General features: G+C 43.4%; 1 protein-coding gene and 1 pseudogene across 1 annotated transcript; one reads left to right on the top strand and one right to left on the bottom strand.

The window, feature by feature from the left end:
- The first annotated feature begins 9346 nt into the window (after positions 1–9346).
- Positions 9347–9980, top strand: LOC117147218 (E3 ubiquitin ligase complex SCF subunit sconC-like). The gene is given in 3 exon segments (XM_033314032.1): positions 9347–9584; positions 9661–9803; positions 9855–9980. Coding segments are annotated over 3 exon segments (507 nt in total).
- A 5388-nt stretch (positions 9981–15368) lies between these two features.
- LOC117147309 lies at positions 15369–16150 on the bottom strand (annotated as a pseudogene).
- Positions 16151–20532: the final 4382 nt, after the last annotated feature.

The raw sequence follows: 20532 nt of genomic DNA on the forward strand, positions 1-20532 counted from the left end.
ATGGGATCATAGACACTGCAGCACGATTAATAATGCTCATTATCATTTAAGCGAGAAACTCGCAGTGGAAAGAGTTTATTACGAAGGGCAACGGTTATTGACTTGTTTTCTTGAGGCTTCCAGTCCATCAAGTGCCCGCTTTTCGGATCCTTTCCTTGGGCTAAGTACTTGAGCGCAAAGATTGAGAGTGAAAGGCCCACCAGGTCCAATTAAACATAATTGCCGACCTCCCACCTCTAGCCACCTTCCACCACCTCCCGCCGCCCAACTGCACCCCATTCCTCATCTCCGCCAAGAATACCGAGTAAAAAAAAGAGAGAAAAGTTTCCAAAGAATGGCACAAAGGCAAGAAAAAAGCGAATGAAATGATTGGACCCCCAGTGAAGGTCCAGTAAATAGAGTCTTGGATCCTTGGAACTCGGACACCCCTCTGCATCCCGGATCCCGGATTCCGGGAGTGTGGCAGTCGTGTGCTGGGAAGGGTGGAAGGGTTGGTCCAGCCGAACTGGGTAAATGAAAATTGGCATTTATATAAATTCGGAATGCAAAGTGAGACGCAAAAAAAGGGAAATTATAAGAGCGAAAGTTGGGAAAAAGGGTGGCAGGTCTGGAGGCGGTGGTGGTGGTGGTGCTGCTGGTGGTGGTGGTGGTGGGATAAACGCAGATTGAGAGGCCATTAAGATAATCAATCTCATTAATGGAAAGCCATTCCTTATGCATCAGCTCACAAATCCATCCTTGGGATTATAGAAGAACTAAATATTCGCAAGATCTCTCTGTTTTTTAAGGTTCGTCGGGCAAAACTGACCGGACCTCAATGTCTTCGTACTGTCACTTTATTTTCCTTCCCATTGCCCCTCCTCCTCCCCCCCCCAGCGCATTTTTTACTTTACTTTCACTTTCCTCCGACTTTCCTCTTTGACATACCCTTTCCCATGCTGTCAGTTCACTGGTACAATCGATGACTTAACGAATCCCACACTAGTTCATAATTTATTGGTATTCTGTGGGAATTTTTTTTTTTTTGATAATAGGAATAAAACCAAATTTCTTGAGATTTTATAACATTTACACAATTATTTGGTTTTTTTTTTTTAATTTTATTTTTTTTTAATTTTTTTCTTTTTTTTTTTTTTTTTATATTTTCCCAGTTCTTTGCTAGGGAAGTGTATTGCTATGTGGGTGTTCTCCGCTTCGCCCAGTCAGTCACCTTCTGGCCTTCCAAACACCTTCTTTGGTCCCACTGGTCCACCCCTTTACTTGCGCACTCCTTCCGTTGTCCGTTGTCCGTTCGCAAAAGCCCGGGCTTTCGCTTTTTATTTACTCGCCTTGGAGCGTGCACTTTATGTCCGAAGGAGGAAACTCTCCCTCTATTTCGGCCTCCTTTTTGTGATATTTTTTCCCTCAGCATATATTCGCAGTTTTTTCGGGCCTCGTGCCTCTTCTTATTTTGCAGCGCCTTCTTTTCAGTTTCGGTGCTTTTTTCGGGTGTTTAAATTAGAACTTTGTTCGTGCTCTGAATTTTTAAGTTATAAACTCAAGGGGGTATTGCTTGAGAAGCTCTCCCCTTTCGCAACCCCACCCCTCCTGTCCAGTCCTTTGACTTTCACTTTTCTCCCTCTTAACCATTTCTCTTGTTTGGCCAGCACAAAAAAGAAAAAAATTCTACGAAAATTCTCGACTAAAGGGGAAAATGAGTTTTTTCACTTAGGGGGCCAAAGAGGAGTGTGGAAAATGGGAAGAAAGGTGGGGGGGGGGGCCAATGGGGCGAAGATGCAGAGCCTAAGCAGCCGTTGCTACATTGGGTCCACTCTAAATGCTCCACTGTGGCCACCCAGAACAGCTGCTCCAGCGCCACCATCTCCCCCACTTCATCCTGGGGCGCAGATCCTTGGGGTTATTATCAAATTGAATAAAAATAAATGCGACTTCGTGTGAGTTTAAATTTGGCCATGTGTGGCGTGAAAGGGGCTTCTTGGCTAATGGGAGTGTTACGAAACTTGTTGCTACTGGCCAAAACGAGCGGAGAATCTGTCTGGGGATTGTGGCCGGAATTGGGCTAGGGATTGGTACTGGAATTGGAGTTGGGAGCAGGAATGGAGGCCAAGGAACCGCATGAGGTATCCCATCCATTCGGTACCTAAATTCCCCCTGCGCCATTGACCCCACCTGCAGTTTCTTTCAGTTTTTCAATAGAGTAGATCCTTGGGAAGGTTATGGTTATGATTTCTCAACGAGGAATCCAAGCAGTACATTTTAAATCAGAAATGAATGTTCGTGCGATCGGAATACATAACGATTTCGAGAAGATTTTTATACTATATAAGACATGGTAGTTCCTATTATGGAAATAGCTTGAGTGTAGATGCGTTTATTCTTTTCCATATCGTAATTAATAATAATCATTAAAATGTAGTTAGGAAATCTGTAATTGAATTCAGAATGCCAGATGGATTGTATCAGAGTACCAAATAAATAAGCAAATGGCGTTCAGCTGTCAGTGAAAAAACTTAAAAATTCAAATTTATAATTGACTGCTCATTTTCAGCATTAACTATTAGATATACGTGCTTCTAGGGGTTGAAGGGAAATCTTTCCCATGAAAGCGGGTAAAATACGGCGACAAATGTATTTTTGAAAAAAAAACTGAATTTAAATTAAAATTTGGGGTTGTTTTAATGGATTATGACTTTCAGAAAACCACAAAGTTTTGATTTGCTCACCTTCTCAGTGCGATAAAGGAAAAAAAAACAAATTACGCAGCTTCAAACCCTTTTACACTCAGTGAGAAAAGGAAAATATTGTTTTAGGGAATCGATCTCAGTTAACCTTCCGCCTTTTTATTTCGATATCCATTTTTTGAACTAGGAAACTTGCGTGGAACCCCAAGTTGACCTCGAATTGACCCAACTGACTGCGAATCGCCAAGTTTTGCCAACTATTTACACATCAAAGGCAAATTAAGCAAATGAAAGGCTTGTGCAATGCACCCATTTCTTCAGCTAACAATTCAAGTGAAAATCCGAGAGATAAACACACAGCAGTCCATGGAAAGTGAAAACGGGAAAACGGGAAAAACCGGACATTGGCAAAAGGGGTGGGCCACCCACAATATGCTCCATCCCCCAATGATGTGTCCATCCAATAAATATATGTACACGTACATATATAGAAGAAAAATGTAAAAAATTACATAAATGTAATTTCAGTCGGTGCGCGCCACATAGAACAACCCCCATCCAAAGTTTTCCAAAGGGCCGAGACCTGGTTATTAAAATTTCCTTTTAAAAATAAATGAAAACTAAATAGAAATGAGAGGAAGGGGGCAAAAGTGTGATTTTACCCCCATTTCGCTCTTTTCGATTTTTTATACCCCCGCCCCATATCCTTGGTCCTTTTTCATTCCCTCCTCGCGGCATAGATTTATCTCGTCCTTTAGCGAAACTTTTTAACCCTTTTGTTTAATTAAAAAACACAGAAAACGAACGGAAAAAAGCGCGTGTTGCGGGGGAACCTGCAAGAAGAAGACGAGAAATAGGAAGATGATGGGCAAGGACAAAGGACGAAGAAGGAAGGACGAAGGCCGCGATAGGACAGCTGGCGCTGGATTTTAAAATGCTTTTCAATACGAAAACCAAAAAAACAGAAAACGTACCCAAACGCACCGAAAAAAAGCAGCAGAAAAATGGAAAGCAAAGTACATAAATTTCGACAGCCGTTGTCCTGAAAAAAGGGTTAAAAAAGGGGGATGGGCAGCGGCGGCTGTTGTAAAAAAGCAAAGAAAAAGTAAAGTAATTATTTTGCATTTGCGTAGATAAATTAACGATGATGGCGCGATGCCCAAAGAACCGAAAAGGGGGCCAAAAACAAAAGGCTGAGATAGATGGTCAAAGGAGCTAGACGGGCCATCTGCATTGCGGCTAAAGAAGACAGAGGTTGGCCAAGGCAGTGACAATGCGGTGTGTCCGTGGGCAGGGGCTCGACCCACCCCCAGGCAACCCCCTCCCCCTTAAGCCCCTTCCATGGGCGTCACTAACCCCATCATTATGCCAATTCGGCTGTCAAAACTTTGTGCGTACTTTGCTGCTTCTTCGCGTCTCTTTTTCATCGTTTTTACCCTTTTTTGGTTTTTTGTTTCACTTTTTATTTTATTTTTTTTTTGCATTTGTCGCGCTTTATGGCCTTTAAGAATTTTTGGGTGGTGGGGGTTGGGCGCGCAGCCCCAAAGTGCGTCGGCTTGATTTTCGTTGCTGAGATTCCTGGCCGGGCATCATTTGAATATGCATGAGCGCAGGGTTCGTTGATGAATGCCACGTGCGTGGGCGGACAGCCAGTTTTGGTTGGACCACTGGCGTGGCTTATGGTTTCAAATGAGAACTCTATATTCACATAGAGAGGGAAAACCAGCTAGCTCCGTACTAAACACACACATGTGTGTAAGGCACCTTGACTAACTGTTGTATAGTTTTTACGGACGGACAGTCCAACGGACACACGGACGGACAAACGAAAAAAGCTTGATCAATTCGTTTAGTCATTTTGAATAGTAGTATTCCCCTTTACTTCACAAATACCCCGTATAAATAGAAGTAACGAAGTAAAGTCAAAACAAGATAGAATGCTATAGTCGAGTTTACCGACTATCAGATACCCGTTATTCAGCTAGTTTGAATGCGAACGCCAAGTTTCATCATTTTTCATTTATCGATAGATATAGTTGATATCGATAGATAGTTGAAAAACATTTCCAAAGTGTGGGTGTGACGGGTTCGGCTTTAGGGCGTTAGAGCGGGCGTGGCAAAAAGTTTTCTGGCAAATCGTTAGAAATTTACAGAACTGATAAAATTATGCAAAAATATCAAACGTGGTAAAAAATTTGTTGTTTGAGTAACGGGTATAAATACAAGTTAATAGTCAAGTTAAACGATTAATGTTCAGTGGATTACTTAAGTTTGTTGCTTTTGGTAAACTATTGCTACCTAAGTGTTAAATGACCACTTTACAACTAGACTACTACTTTAGAATGTAAACAGGACTCCAAACAACTAGGATGAATAATATTTGCTAAGTATCAAAGTTGTACTACGCTGATTGGAAACTCGGGGCCAAGGATAAGGTCCATGATAGATCATGGGGCCTCGGACTGATCACTGTTCAATTGCTCCTCAAAACTTGGCATAGATCCCCTCGTAATTGACGCCCCTGCTACCGATTTACCCCCAACCACCTTGTTCCTTACGCGCTTTTTCATCCTTACGCACGATTTTGGCTTTTTTCGCTTTTTTGCATGCACAAGAGGCGAGTGGAAAAAAACTCGGGCCAAATAAAAAGGGGTTGATAATGGTCACTAGCAAATTGGTAGTACACAGCCACCGGAGAACGGGAGGATCCCCGCCCACTCAGGTCACTCGGCTGTGGACCAACCAACCGTCGGCGAGGACAAAACAAAAAGTGGAAAAGTGGTTGATTTTTCTTTATTTATTTATTCTTTTTTCTATATGATTTTCTAATGTTGTTGCTGTTGTATTATTTGATTTGCCTCGCAATTTCAGTGCTAAGATTTTCGCTCTTCCTTAGGCAAGGATGAATATATATATATGCATATATATGTATGTACATAGGAGGTAAATAGCGCGAGCGAGTGGGACAGATTGATGGGGTCTGCTTCTAATGGTTTTTAAATTTGGTAATATTTCAATGCCATTTTCGGCTAACGCGCATCGCGAGAAATTCCGTCCAAAAACTGAGAGAAGGCCTCGAAACGCCAGAAGGTACAGTTGGCAACAAAGGGTAGAGCGAACCCCTTCCTTCTTCCTTCTTTTGCATTCGTCTCTAATTAGGCCGCGACGCCATCTGTTGGCCAGCGTTGGAAGCTAAGAGCTCCATTGATTTGCGTAGAAGAACGCGGAAAACTCTGAGCGAAAAAGTGAATGAAAAATTTAAAGGCCCCACATGAATTGGCATAACGTGCACACACATGCACACACATGCACAAATAAACCAAATAGAGGGACAGACAAGCGCTTCGCACTTGCGTTATTTTTGGCCAGCGGGCAAAGTGAAAGCGAGTGAAAGCGGGAAAAGGGGCAAGCGACGCGTCCAGACGCAAGTGAAAGTCAAATGGGGGTAGGAACGCACACACTCGCAGCCACACAGACACATGTGGCACGAGCTAAAGAACGTAATCGCTCGTAAGTCCTGGCGTCCAGTAAAAAATTCAAAAAAAAAAAAATAATGCGAATTGCGAAAACAGGAAACGAGAAAGCTCCTCGAGTCCTGTGTAAAAAATTCATGCGTGTGTGTGCGTTTGGCACGGTCGAACTCGCACACACACCCCCTTATTATCGCCCCACCACCGCCACGCACACAAGCACAGACACACACGTCCCCGTCAGTCACAAGTCATTGGATGTCCTTCGTCCTTCGTCCTTCGCAGTCGGCAGCTGCTGGCAATTCCCGGCCAATACAGCCAGACATCTACGCTTCAAATTTCAATATATTGAATAATACAGAGATCAAAGTTCTGGCCATGCACCAGTCGATTTTGAAGGACGAACGACGAAGGGCGGGGAAAAACTTGGAATACATTTGGGAAATTGAAAACATTTGCGGATGCCAGCGTTTTGAGCTCAAGCGATTTGATCGGACTTCAAAAACAGGCTAAAAATTGCTCCCCTGGGAATCCTGTGCTACCAGAGTCCTCCATCCTCTTCTAGTCCATGATAAGGTGAAGCTATTGGCTATCCAAAACTGGCACTCTTTCGGCCGAATTGCATCCACATTCAGTATTCATTCAGATTCAATACTAAAGCCAGCAAACCGAAATTCTTTATACAACAATTTGGCCTAAACGATAATCCATTAATACTGTACTGTACAAGATACTGTGTATTTTGGCTTGAATCTTAAACTTTTGAGATCTGAGCAGGTAATGTCAGCCTACGTCCTATCTCTTAAGCAGTTCAACTCCTGCTTGCTAAAGCAGTGTTTTCTACGTGGTTCTTTCCGGAACCATTATTTCAAAATTTTTGATTGAGCACTTATCCAACATTCATATAGGTTTTAAAATTCATTTTACGCTTTCAGATGACGTCGGATATGATAAATAAGATACTATTCGCGATTCTTAATAAGAAAGGTAATGCGAATCTACAGTTCTTGAAGTTAAGACTGCCAATTTCCAGTGTGTAAAAACTTTTTTTTTTTTTTTTTTTTTGGGATTTATGCTCTATTTATTAAGGTTTCAAAAGGAATCGTTCAGTAATTCCTCTGAACTTAGCCTAATGTGTGATAAAGATAAATGAGACCAAGTGGTATCTTAATTATAAAGTACAAAAGAAAGAAAAATCTAAATTATCAATTACTTAAAATGTAATATGTTATATTATCCTCCGGGTAAGGAGTTCGCTGGGGTGTACCCTCTTCAGTCTTCGGAGGGAGATGGGATCAGCTAGGATAGTTGCCAGTCGGTTCGGGTGGGCCATAAGCCTGTCGGCATAACGGCTGCTATGGAAATTAATCTGATCCCCAAGAAGGGTAACTTTCAGATCTCTTTCGATGACCATGTTCGTCACGTACCAGGGGAGCCCAGATGCGTGACGTGCAGCTCTCGACTGGACCACACGGAGCCTATTAAGCTGGGATTTGGCGGCAGTTCCCCACACCTGGATGGCATAACTCCACCTTGGAGCGATAATGGCTTTGATTAGAAGAGCCTTAGAGCTCATTTGAAGTTTGCTGGAGTGGAAGAGCCAGTCGAGCTTTTTTAGCTTCGCCAGTGACTTAGATTTGACCGACGTGATGTGGGCCCTCCAGGTCAGTCTCCGATCTAGATGAACTCCTAGGTAGCAATGCGATCTAGCATTGGTGATAGGGCTTCCATCGAAGGTCAGATCTGTGCAGGTTCCGGGTCGCAGGGAAAAAGTTACACAGGCTGACTTTGAGGAGTTAATGGCCACATTCCATTTGGCAGTCCATTTTTCGACTGCATGTAGCCATTCCTGGACTGCGTTGGAGGCAGTTTGCAGTGAAGGATAAGACGCCAGCATTGCAGTGTCATCGGCGTAAGTGGCCAGGAGTCGCTGAGCCGGGGGGACTTCGGCGTTGTTTGCGGGAGATGGCATGTCAGCAGTGTACAGGGTGTATAGGAAGGGCCCAAGAACACTTCCCTGAGGAACTCCTGCGTGAATCTCTTCCAGGCTGGATCGAGCAGCACGCACTGCAACGTCGAACGTCCGATAAGAGATGAACGATCTCAGGATGGCATAGTAGGGAGCAGGAAGGGGAGCTTTCATCTTGTATAGAAGGCCCTCATATAGAAGGCTTGCTTCACGTCTAGAAAGACGCCGACCGTGTAGAGTTCGTGCTCGAAGCCATGCGTCACCTGGTTTACCAGTCGATGTATTTGTTCAGGGCAGCCGTGGGACTTCCTGAAACCAAATTGGAGTGGAGGTATGTGGTTCACTACTTGCGGCAGTTCCATCAGGCGGGCTAAGAGTATTCTCTCAAAAACCTTAGAGAAAGTTGATAGCAGGCTGATTGGGCGATATGCATCGATCTGCGTTGGCGGTTCACGCTTCCATTGCCTTGGAAAGTGCCCTAGCCTTAGCATTAAAAATTTTTACTAAGGCTAGGACTCCTTTGCGTGGCAGAGACTTCGCAGCACGGTTGTCGACGCTATCGTAACCAGGGGTTTTCTTGATGTGCAGCGCCTTCAGCTGCATCATGACTTCCTGCGGTGTGGTATGCCCAATGGGGCGAGCCGGTACAGTCGGAGCGTCCAGAAAATTATTGATAGCTACGCGGTTTGAGTCGTCTGTTAGGTTGAAGGGCATGAAGGTGGAGGTCAGGTGCGAAGCATATGCCCTCGCTTTTTCATCGTCCGTCTTGAGCATACGTACTACGTATGTCAGCCTACGTGCCATCTTTTAAGCAGTTCAATTGCTGCGTGATAAAGCAGCGCCTCTGTTAAAGCAATCTTGCACAGGGTTCCGGAACTAGTATTGTGAACTTTTTGATTGAGCAACATTCATATGGATATTATAATTTATAAAATAGCCACAAAGGGCTACTACTCCGAATAAATAACACAAAGCACGCAATTCTCAATAAGAATGCTAAAGCGAATCTACAGTTCTAGATGTTAAGACTGCCAATTTCTAGTGTGTAAACACTTGACCACGGTGTTTTCGCAGTGGTCCCATCTGGTCACTCTATTCTCTATTCCTTTTCTTTGAACTTTCGAAGCGTCTAGGCGCCACGTGGTCTTTCATCATCCCATCATCTGACTCTTCTGTTTCTCTTTTTTAAAGTAGTTTGGCAAATTGAGAGGCAGCGCAAACTGGAAATGGATGCCCCTCCCACCATCAAACTTGAGTCCTCGGATGCGATGATCTTTCCGAGGGAAGTCCGAGTCGCCAAGCTCTTCGTAACCATTGAGAATATGTTGGAGTGCTTTGCCGTGGAGGAAGACGAGAATGCCGTCGTGTCTCTCCACTCGGTGAGCGGGCTCATCCTAGGCAAGATTCTGAGCTGGGCCGATCACCACTAAGACGATGAAGATCAGGAAACGGAGGGTGGAGGAGGTGAGCCCGGGAGACACGTTCCTTTATGACGACATCTTCTTGCTCGTCAATTTTAGGATCTTGCTCGAAATCATAGTGGCCGCCAAGCAACTGCAGATCAAGGGCCCAATGACACTCATCCACAAGTTTTTGACCAGTATGATTACGGGGAAGACTCCCGAGCAGGTCCGCCACTTCTTCAACATCCCGGAAGACGTCTCGCCATCCGTAGACGGGCAGGTGAGATGGAGGGATCTGTTTTTGTGGTTAAGAACATATTGTATTATGGAGATCCCTTACTGCTACCGCCTGGAGATCGTGGCCAAAGAATTTATGCATTTTGGCGAGCAGCAGCCGTGCGCCGATCCTTGGTCCACGAAGACCACGGATGACTGTGGCATGGAGACGGTGGACTAATACTAGCACTGTTGTGCAACTTCTAGTATTCGTGTGTTTGATTGCATCGTGTCCGTTGGCTTGCATTCAATTTAATGATTTCCTTTCTCGTCAGGTTGCATTTGGGATATGGTCGTTAAGGCTGTCGTCTGGAGAAAGTGGCCATCCATCTGGACGGATGACTGTGGCATGGAGACGGCGTTCGACATTCAAGGAATGCCAAGGATTGGGTAATCATAGCCCGCATTTGGATGCACCTGGAGGAATCACTTTGGGCAGAAGGACGATTATGGAGTGGACGAAAATCACTTTCAATAGCAGAAGACCTGCGGATATGGTCATTAACGACGAGGGATGACTGTGGCTTGTTCGTAGATGCCACTTTGCTAGCATCTGGATGCCTGGTCATTGTAACAGGACCAGGAGGATCCCACGTAGTGCACAGATTCGCAGCATTGGGCCTTGCTTTGTTATATCATATTTATTTATTCTCTTCTTTTTCAGGGATTTTTGACCATGTTCCATAGCTGCGGGGAAAGCGTGAAATGCATGGAGTGCTATTTCGACCATTTAATGGAGCAGCAGAAGGAGAAGGATCGGCATCGGGGAGACGGACTCCTTGCTATTGAGCAAAATGGCAAGAGCCATCAAGGGATCCGCGGACTAGCATTGATTAATATCACCATGTATTATGCCTCGCGTTGATCACAATCTCTTCTCTTACAGATCCATCAGCTGAGGTCCTAGTGGGTCCTAGCCTCCTCCATGGGCGCTACGTCAGGATCAGCGGGGGGATACATCGTCAAGAGGCCTATTCTTCTGGATTACATGTAAGTAAGTTGTTATTGGAGGAGGGTCTGTATGTGCCTTTCGTCAAGTGAATTACATTGAATTTACATGTAACAGCCAGAGTTCCTTCTTTATGGTTATATAATTATAAAGGGCTTTTCTTCTTTCCTCTTCTTGGTTCGCTTCCCTCATCTTCCCTCATCCTCAGATCACATTTTTGATCACATAAGTATTATGTTACATTACAATTTACAATTACAATTATTTGCAATATTAAGACATACTGTGATTAACAATGGAGGGCTTACAAAGATGTGCTATTTGTATTAAGAAAGAGTGTTTATAGCAAATGGATTATGTTGGCTTTTTGCAGAAATTTAAGCAGATGTTGGAGACTTTCAGGTGTGGGGGTTTTTAAGTTGTCTATAAGTTCGGAATTCGAGTTGCTGGATCTAAGTGATTGGAGGGCGATGCAATTGTCCAGGATGTGGGTCATTGTCATGTTGTCAATATGGCAGAAACGGCATTGGCCGGAAGAATCGGTGCTCATGGGTCAGTCTGGTGTGTCCTGGTCGTAGTTTTATAATTTTTGAGAGATCTCTTCGTGGTATATCACAGGTTTTTATAGTTCTCGGTATAATTAGATATATTGATATGATACGTTGGTGTTATCGATTGAGATGCAAGGGAGATGCACTTCTCATGTAATTGGTTTTGTCATTGATAATGATTGCTTTTAAGTATTTGTTTATATCAGTACGGTTGAAGTTTGGAATAGTTATCAAGGGGATACGTTGCCTTCGATGCCAATGTGACTGGGGACCCATAGAATTTTGACTTTAGGAGCATGTTTAATGAGCAAGTCGCGGATCGTTGAGACGAAGAAGGTTGTGTTGTTGATTGCTTCTATTGTGGAAAGGGAGTCGGAGCAGATGCAGCTTTTCCCTCTTCCTCTAGCGATATTATTATTGCATCCAAGATGGCGATGGCTTCTGCTGAGATTACTGAGGAGTATCATGGAAGCACTGCTCGTTTCAGTGTCTCGTCTTCTGTAGTCTGTAGATTGCAATGCAAGCCAACTATTTGCTTGTTTCAAGAACCGTCTGTTCTTAAGTTGGTTCTTGATTTTACAAATTGTTTATTGTAGGTGTCTATTAACTTTATGTCGAAGAACCAGGGATTTGTTTAGGGATTTATGTAGTTTTTTTAAGTGAGCTTTAAACTTGTAGTTTGTCTCATTGGATAAACCTAAGAACGTGATATCGTTCACAGTCTGGATATTTGTTGTTGGTGTTGAAACTTTGTTTTTTTCGGGCAGATGTTTGTACATATGGCTGCACTTTCTTTTTCTGACACCAATCACTTGTTTCGGGAAAAAGAGGTATCCAAGTTAATAGATATATATATATATATATATATATATATGGTAGTCGTCTGCATAAGCTGTTAGCTTGATTTCTTTATGTTTTTCTATTATGTCCGAAAGATTGTTGAATGCAATTAGAAAGGGAATTACTGAGAGAGGAGATCCTTGTGGAATGCCGTGATTTTCCTGTTGGCCATGCAATTTGAGACAATACGTGAGTTTTTTGATAATTGTGTGTAATCCCAACGTTTCATATAATCTATGATTTTAAAGAAATCAGGACCCCGGGCAGCTCTATATATTTAATCAATCAAAATTTGTCATATCTTCCGAGCTCTTGCCATTAGCATTTGCCCTGGAATCTGAACTGCTGCGGGAAAGTAAAGTACACAAAGGCAGGGCAAGCTCGTCTTCCTGTTCCTGCATATGCATATATCATTAAAATAGGCCCAGACATATATGTACATCTATGTATTGCGATTCCTTCCCCTTGGCAGCTCCATGTTCGCTACTCAAACTCCACATTTCACATATGACTTGATGGTCAAACCCCTTGGAAGAAGAAGCTTTTTGAGCGACTGCAGAGCAGAAATCGCCAGTAGGAAAATGATAAATTACATAAAAATCCAATTGTATGTATCTGTGTCTAAAAAATAAACGACCCAAAGCGCAGGGAAAAAAAACGAAGGGAAATTTTCCCCCGAATTTTCATTCGCAATGTTATGTAGTTGACAGACCAGATGCCCCCTTTTCGATTTTCTTTTTTTTTCTTTTTTTTAAGTAGGAAATTGTGTCCGAGCTGTCTCCTCTCTCGCTCTCGCTCTCGCCCTATCGCCGTCCTTCTTATCAAATGATTTTCTTCTGCAAACTTTCGCTGGCCGTCACAGGCGGACAAGGACAAGACAACCCTTTTAGTCCACCCCATCTGGATGCTGGTTTGGTGGGTGGTGTATCCAGCTTGAGCTTGATTTCTGGCCACGACCAGTGCACTCAGAAATAATGCTAGAGGCATAAAAATATATGCAAAAAATAATAAATATATTAATGGGACATCAATTAATCAATGCTACTAACATTTGCAATCTGTGAGCTACATTTTGCAAATCATGATTTAAGTTTCTCCAAATATTTGATGACCCGGCTCTGTGTTTTTTTTTCGCAGTGCATCAGTGTCGCCTCCGCTTGTCACTGCCAGGCTAAAGAATAAAAATAAATAAATAAAAACAAGAATTTCGACGTGATTTTGCATTTCTGGGCAGGACTTCAACCCAAATGTACCGCCCCGCTGTGGGAACTAAGTCACTGGGTCCACCTTAAAAGCGAAGAAGAAGAAGCGAAAAGAAAACTACACACACACACACACACATGCTGTTCGGCCATAAATTAAACATGCCGCCCGCAAAAGTATGCTATGGATTTGAACTCGGATTGCGAATGCGCTGAGGCGTGCGAATGCCAAAGTTACCAGAAAAAAGAGCTGGCGAAAACTTTCACTCCAGAGTCGGGGGGCATCCCTCATACTCTATTTTCCATTTTCCACTTTCCATTTGTTTGTCTGTGGTCGCAGCAGCAACAGCAGCAGCAGCAGCAGAACTTGGAAACTACTTTGGCCAAGACAAAGTGGCTCAGAAGCACGCATACGCATGACCAGAAGTTGGCCAAACTGGGATATGTACATAACTGGTCCACCCTCGGCTTGATTATAAATTTCAACTTAATTACTAAAACAGAATTTAATCCCTTCGAAGTGTGTCGCCGACTTGCCCATTATGTATGTAGGTACAAGCGTGGCCCGGCGAAATGGGGATGCGGTTGCGAACTACAAAGGACGCCCCACAACTTATGGCCAACCAAACTATCCAGTCGGCAACAACAATCGCCCGAGGCAATCGTGCGGCGTGCACAGTGGGGCAAAAGGCACAGCACTTGGCACCCATTTTGGAAAATGTGTTCACTGAAAAATAATATGTGCGCATTTCTCGTTTTGATTTCTGGCATTCATTCATGTCCTATTGTATAGATCAATAATTTATTATATCAATTGAATTAAAAACTATATAACATTCAATTGCCTGCAAATTACAGAGCACAAGTAAGTAAATTTTAATATGAATATTTTGATATTTCAATGCACATGTACTCGTAGCTTACAATTGAGAATCTCAAGTCGAGTGTGGCATATTTGGCTATATTTTTGTTATGTTTATGCAGGAAAACCAATGGCCACATATATACACATACATACATACGCCCACCTGACATTCTTGTATGTGTTTGCTTTCACCCCCTAAGCACACACACACACAAACATACGCACACTGGGCACACACATACAGGACTAAACCAATTTCCACAGAGCATTTTAAATTTCAAGCACACATGAAATGGACGAAGAAAGGCGAGTGGCAAGCCATACTCACTCACACACACACACACACACACACACGCGTGTGTGGGCAGCAACTTAACTTACAATAAAGGACATTGCCCAGCCTCCTGCCACCCACCAGCCACCACCCACTCACTCCTCCCACATCGCCAACCGCCTCCCTCCCCGCACTGTATGTAAAGTGCGTAAGTTGTGTCCAAGGGTTTGGAACACGAGGATTGGGACCCTGGGCGTGGGTTCGTTTGGGGGTTTTCTGCACTATTTTACATACGTAATGCGAACTTCATGGATCCAGGGCTCATAAGCGCCATCGGCCAAGGCTTTTGGAAATTAGCGTGGCTGCCAAATCAGGAACCGGCTTAAGGAGCACCAGGATTCCGGGGTTGGGCTGCTTGGAGTGGGTTGGCGTGGGTTGGCGTGGGGTGTGTGCTTGTATCCCCGGGCGACTTGGTGGCAATCAACTGGGAATAGAGCAGAGCACGCCTTTAGCCCAAGCGAACATGAAACGATTTAAAAGTTATGTGTTATGTGTTGTTGTTGCCAAAATAAACTGTAATCTGAATATGTTGATAGAAATAAACAATACTCGTAGCATGTTTCCTTCTCCAGGTGTCGCAACCGGATTTGGTCCGAAAGAGACTGTGCCTCACAGCTCCACGCCCCACTAGTCTTGCCCCGAATCATATTGGCCACCGTCTTGCAACAGAGATCCCTTTAGAGCTTAAATTGAATTCCATTTAAATTCCATTTATAATTGAAATATGTGTGTTCTTGAAAACTTCATAAGTACTGCTCAGCTCTCACTCTAATTTGATTAAAGGAAATAATTTTTGATACCAATTATCACCTGTTTTATTTATTGTAGTCCAACACAGGTTGGACTGCACAGGTAAAACAAAATGTACTTTTCACAACACTGGAATTCACATTTATTCAGGTAAACCAAAAAAGTTCTCAACAAAGTGGGGTTCCAGTGCAGAAAGTTTTCTCCTCTTCTTCTCCAGGTGTCCCAACTGGATTTGGTCCGAAAGAGACTGTGCCTCACAGCTCCACGCCCCACTGGGATGTCCTGCTCGGTAAGTCTCACTGGAGGTTGAAGATGTGGCGGATCTGCTCGGGAGTCTTGCCCCGAATCATATTGGCCACCGTCTTGCAACAGAGATCCACTAGGCCCTTGATCTCCAGATACTTGGCGGCCTGTATGATTTCGAACAAGGTTTGTAGATCGACGTCCATAAAGGAGGCGTCCCATGGGGAGATGACAGGTGGGCTTCCCGGGATCACCTCCACAGCCTCCGTTGCCTGGGCATCATCGTCCTTGTGGTGATCGGCCCAGATTAAAATCTTATTTAGGATGAACGCGTCCACATTGGGCAGCGGCACAATTGCATTCTCGTCGTTTTCCAAGGCAGAGACCACCAACATGGTCTTGATGGTTTCGGAGACCTTGGCGACTCGGAATTCCGCCGGAAAGATCACCCCATCCGAGGATTCAAGCTTGATGATGGAGGCATCCGAGGGCTCATGGTTAAGGTTGGAAGCATCCATTTTCGGTTTGCTTTGCCTTTCAATTTGCCAAACTGCTTTCAGAGAGATTTAGAAGTACAATATGAGATGATTGACAGAGCACGTGACAACTAGACGCTTCGAAAGTTCAAAGGAAAAGGAAAGAAATAGGGAACAGAGTGACCAGATGGGATCACTGCGGAAACACCGTGGTCAAGTGTTTACACACTAGAAATTGGCAGTCTTAACATCAAGAACTGTAGATTCGCTTTAGCATTCTTATTGAGAATTGCGTGCTTTGTGTTATTTATTCGGACTAGTAGCCCTTTGTAGCTATTTTATAAATTATAATATCCACATGAATGTTTGCTAAGTGCTCAATCAAAAAGTTCACAATACTAGTTCCGGAACCCTGTGCAAGATTGCTTTAACAGAGGCGCTGCTTTATCACGCAGCAATTGAACTGCTTAAAAGATGGCACGTAGGCTGACATACGTAGTACGTAGTACTCGATTTCAACTAAAGTTGAGGTAAAAGACATTATAGTCGTTTTGAAACAAACTTTCATTACGTGGGCGCGCCTGGAATCTGTTTGTTGAATCCCAACTAACTCTATTTGTTTTTTTTTATTTTTTTTATTGCCTTACAAACAGACGGACGGGCATAACCATAATGTTCCTTGAAGGTAATATAGCTTGGAGTAACTCGAACCGATTAGCGTGATAAAAGTTGGAAAACGTTCACTATATTTGATTTTACTTGTATCAAGTCTTAGCAACGGCTAATTACAGTGCTTGCCCAATGGCCGGTCCTAATAGTTCTGGGAGGTGAGAATATCCCTTTCTAATGGACATAAACCCACTTGGACTCCTCTACTCGCGTCCCGTCATAAACTTGCAGCCTGCGTTTTTGGCACAACTCATTTCCGGACGAGCCAGATAAGCCCGTGATTCGTGGTCTGTGGCGCGTGGGTTTCTCGGAAAAGCGGGACCGTTGCATGCCACCAGCTCACCACCCGGACACTTGGCAATGCCCCCGCCCAGGACAATCTGTCCACCTTATCATGGTAATAACTGTAAGCACGTAAGCCTGGCCGAAGGGGGTGATTTCGTATTTTTCTTTACATTTCTTTGCCCGCCTATTTTTTGTTTTTTTTTTCTATTCTTTTTTTTTCTGCCGACGCAATTTTTGGTAACCCTTTCGGGCACTTTCACCCACCTCCGCCGCAGCGCTTTTCTTTTAGAGATTTTCGCTCGTTTTTTATGTGTGTTCCTGTATTGTTGTTTGTATATTTTCTATATAATTTTGTGAGTTTGCTTGCCTTCGCTCCTTCATTCCTTGCTCCGCATCCGTTCTTATTTTTTTGTGCTGGTCAGCTTTTCTGCACGCTTGGCAAACATCGCAAAAAAAAAAAAAAAAAGAATAAGGAAAACAGAAAAGGGGGTAGGAAGGGTAGAAAGGCTTTTTAAGGTTCAGTTGGGCGGAGGCGGTGTTCAGAAAGCCATAGCCAATTGTCCAAGCGAATATTGTACGATTTGCGTGTACAGTGAACACTACGAGGTAAGGTATTTTAGTCATAGTGCGGATACATCTTTTTTTTTTATTTATTAAACGCAATTATTTAATTGGCCTTCTTGAGCAACTTAATCTAATTTCAATATCAATTTAAACGATTCTTAATATCTAAGTTATTTACAAAGATTATATGATTATGAGGATAATAACTGCTCTAAAAGTATTTCATTTCAAAAAGACTATTTTCCAATCTAAAATTTCACTATGGATTTGCCCACTAATTTTTGATTTGGCAAGCGTTTACTGTACCGCGTGTGTACAGTACTTTTCATATTTTTTGCACAACCTCCCCTCCCCATTTTCTCAATCCCTTCCCCTGCCTTTTTTCCTCCCACACCCACTGATTTTGTTACATTTTTGTTCACTTTCGTTTTTGTTGTGTTGCGTTTTTTTTCATATTTTTTTTTTTTTTTGTCGAAAGGATTCGTGCGAAACAAAAAGACTGCCCACCGCTGACCACCCACACAACTCCCCTCCCACACACACACACACACACAAACGTTTCTTCGGCCTGACACACGCCACGCACACTTGGGTGTCTTTATCACGGAGAAAGGGAGAAAGTCGTAGTGGGGTGGGGGTGGTGGAGAAAGCGCGCGAGAAAGGGACGCAGCGAGCTCAACCCTGAAGCAAGGACATTGACGATGTCCGTTCGGCCGTCCAGGATGGCTGGCTGTTTCTGCTCGTCTTTTTTTTAGCATTTTCCATTTTCTTTTAATTCAGCCTAGCCCCCACCCCCTTGCCCGCCCACTGCTTTTCTTTTGTTGCGATGAAGAAGGCGGAAAAGGGAAAATTGTAAATTGAGTTACGCATTCTGACAGTTTGCATTACGATCTCTAGTCAACCCCGTCGCTACACAGAGAACAATGAAATCCGAATCTCTGAGATACCTCAAGACAATCTTCTGGCCAAATATGGCAAGTTTCGCTCTCTTGGGAACTGGATTCTCAAAAAGTTCTATACATTCGAGTGCGTAAACTCTTTCCTATTCAATGTGCATTTGTTTAAATGTTTAAAACTATCCTTTTTTCCAGCACTTAAGTTTCCGATTAGTTTGGATGCATTTTCTTTTGTGTAGGACCTACCTACCCCTCCCTCCCCCATCCGCCCACCGGTCACACATTATGGACATGTGTGTGTGTGTGTGTGTGAGCTGGGCTATCTATCGATCTACTTTACTCTTCATTGGCATTATTCCAGCTTCGTCGTCGTCATCAATTGAATTCGTTTCATTTCGATTCGTTTGAATGAATTTCGCTTTGGACTTTTGCTGATGCTTCCAGCCATTCCGGAACATGTGTGTGTATGTGTGCATGGGTGCAAGTGTGTGTGTGTGTCCGTCCAGCAGGGTCCTTTTTGCTGACATGCTCGAAGGACTTCGCATATTTAAACATATTAAATATCAAAGGACAACCGCCTCGGCTCCCAATTCTGCTCACATTTCGCATGACCATCTTCTTTGGCAAACTGATGCCCGATGCCTCAGCCCAATTAAATTTGCATCATTTGTCATGGCAACGGCCGGTTAATGGCGTGCCAGGAGGTGGACAACTCGATGCCAGTGCCTTCCGTGGCCCAATCCAAGCCTAATCAATGCATGGGTCTAACCTTAGATAAGGCTCTTCTTTGGAGTCGGATTGGAAGTGGGAGGAGCCACTGCAAATCAATCATAAAAGGTAGCAATTAATAAATTAATAGAATTTTTAATAACATACTTATGTATCTCTTACAGTCATTCAAAATTATTGTATTGTTTCCAACGATCAAGTAAACGAATTGCTGATTAAACCAAAAATATCTACATATTTAATCGAAATACCCTTTAAATCGAGTAAAGTTTAGTCCTTTAGAGTGCCTATATATGTAGATAAGCTTTGGATTTATTTATAGTAGGTGCATTTTAATATTTCGAAAACTATTTCAAGTGAATTGCTTTCCATAAAAATCTGCAGGAACTTGGAGTTCCTCGAATGTGCCCCAAAACATAGGCAACACTTTTGCCCAAAATCATTTGCTTGGGGTTGCGTGCAACAACTCGGAATATCTAACTTTCGAACCCTTTTTTCGTGAATAAATGGTTTCCCCTATTTTTGTCAAAATTCAATTAAAATTGTTTAACTTAGACGAGGACGTAGAAAGTAAATACAACAATCTTACATTATACATATGTATATCAAATTGTATAGCAAAAAATAAAAAACGAAAGAGTTACAGCGGCGACGTCGACTGCGACGCGGCAGCGCTGCAGCAGCGGGCATTTCAAACAAAGGACAACATAACGAGATTAACACACACACACACACACACACACACATACACAAACAGAGAGCCACCCCGAAAAAAAAGTAAAAATGCGAAGCAAAATCAAATAAAAAACACAAAAAATAGGCGGAGAAGCGAGAGGCATGTGAGAAGAGAGCGAACGGGGAGAGGAATTGAGAAAAAATAAAACCCGCTTAAATTAAGCCCACCTACTGGCCACCATCAGAAGCCACCACCCAACTCGGAAGCACCCGAAACCCACCCAAAACACCCAAAAGCACCCACAAAAGGAAGCTGGAGCTGGAGCTGAATTTCCAGCTGGACAGCAAACGCACGAACGGGTTGAAGGGTTCGCCGCTCCGAGCATCGAACACGCTGATGAGGATGCGGGTGGGGGAGGAGCAGGAGGACCAGGAGCACCAGGACGACCAGAGCGACCAGGAGTACCAGGAGGCAGGGGTCAGGTCAGGAGGTGGTGCCGTTCCGCCCGCCGGCACTTGCCAATTTAAACAGGATCGAATGCCACGACTATCCGATACCCACTAGAATCACATATGTATGTATATAGTATATATACATATACATATACATACATATATGATATCGGGCTTAAAATATAACAAACAAAATATGTTGGGATTTCAAAACCAGCTTTATGGTTCAATAAAATGTCAGCCTCTATCTAA

The sequence above is a fragment of the Drosophila mauritiana genome, chromosome X (genome assembly GCF_004382145.1).
Source record: "Drosophila mauritiana strain mau12 chromosome X, ASM438214v1, whole genome shotgun sequence".
NCBI classification, from domain to species: Eukaryota; Metazoa; Arthropoda; class Insecta; order Diptera; family Drosophilidae; genus Drosophila; species Drosophila mauritiana.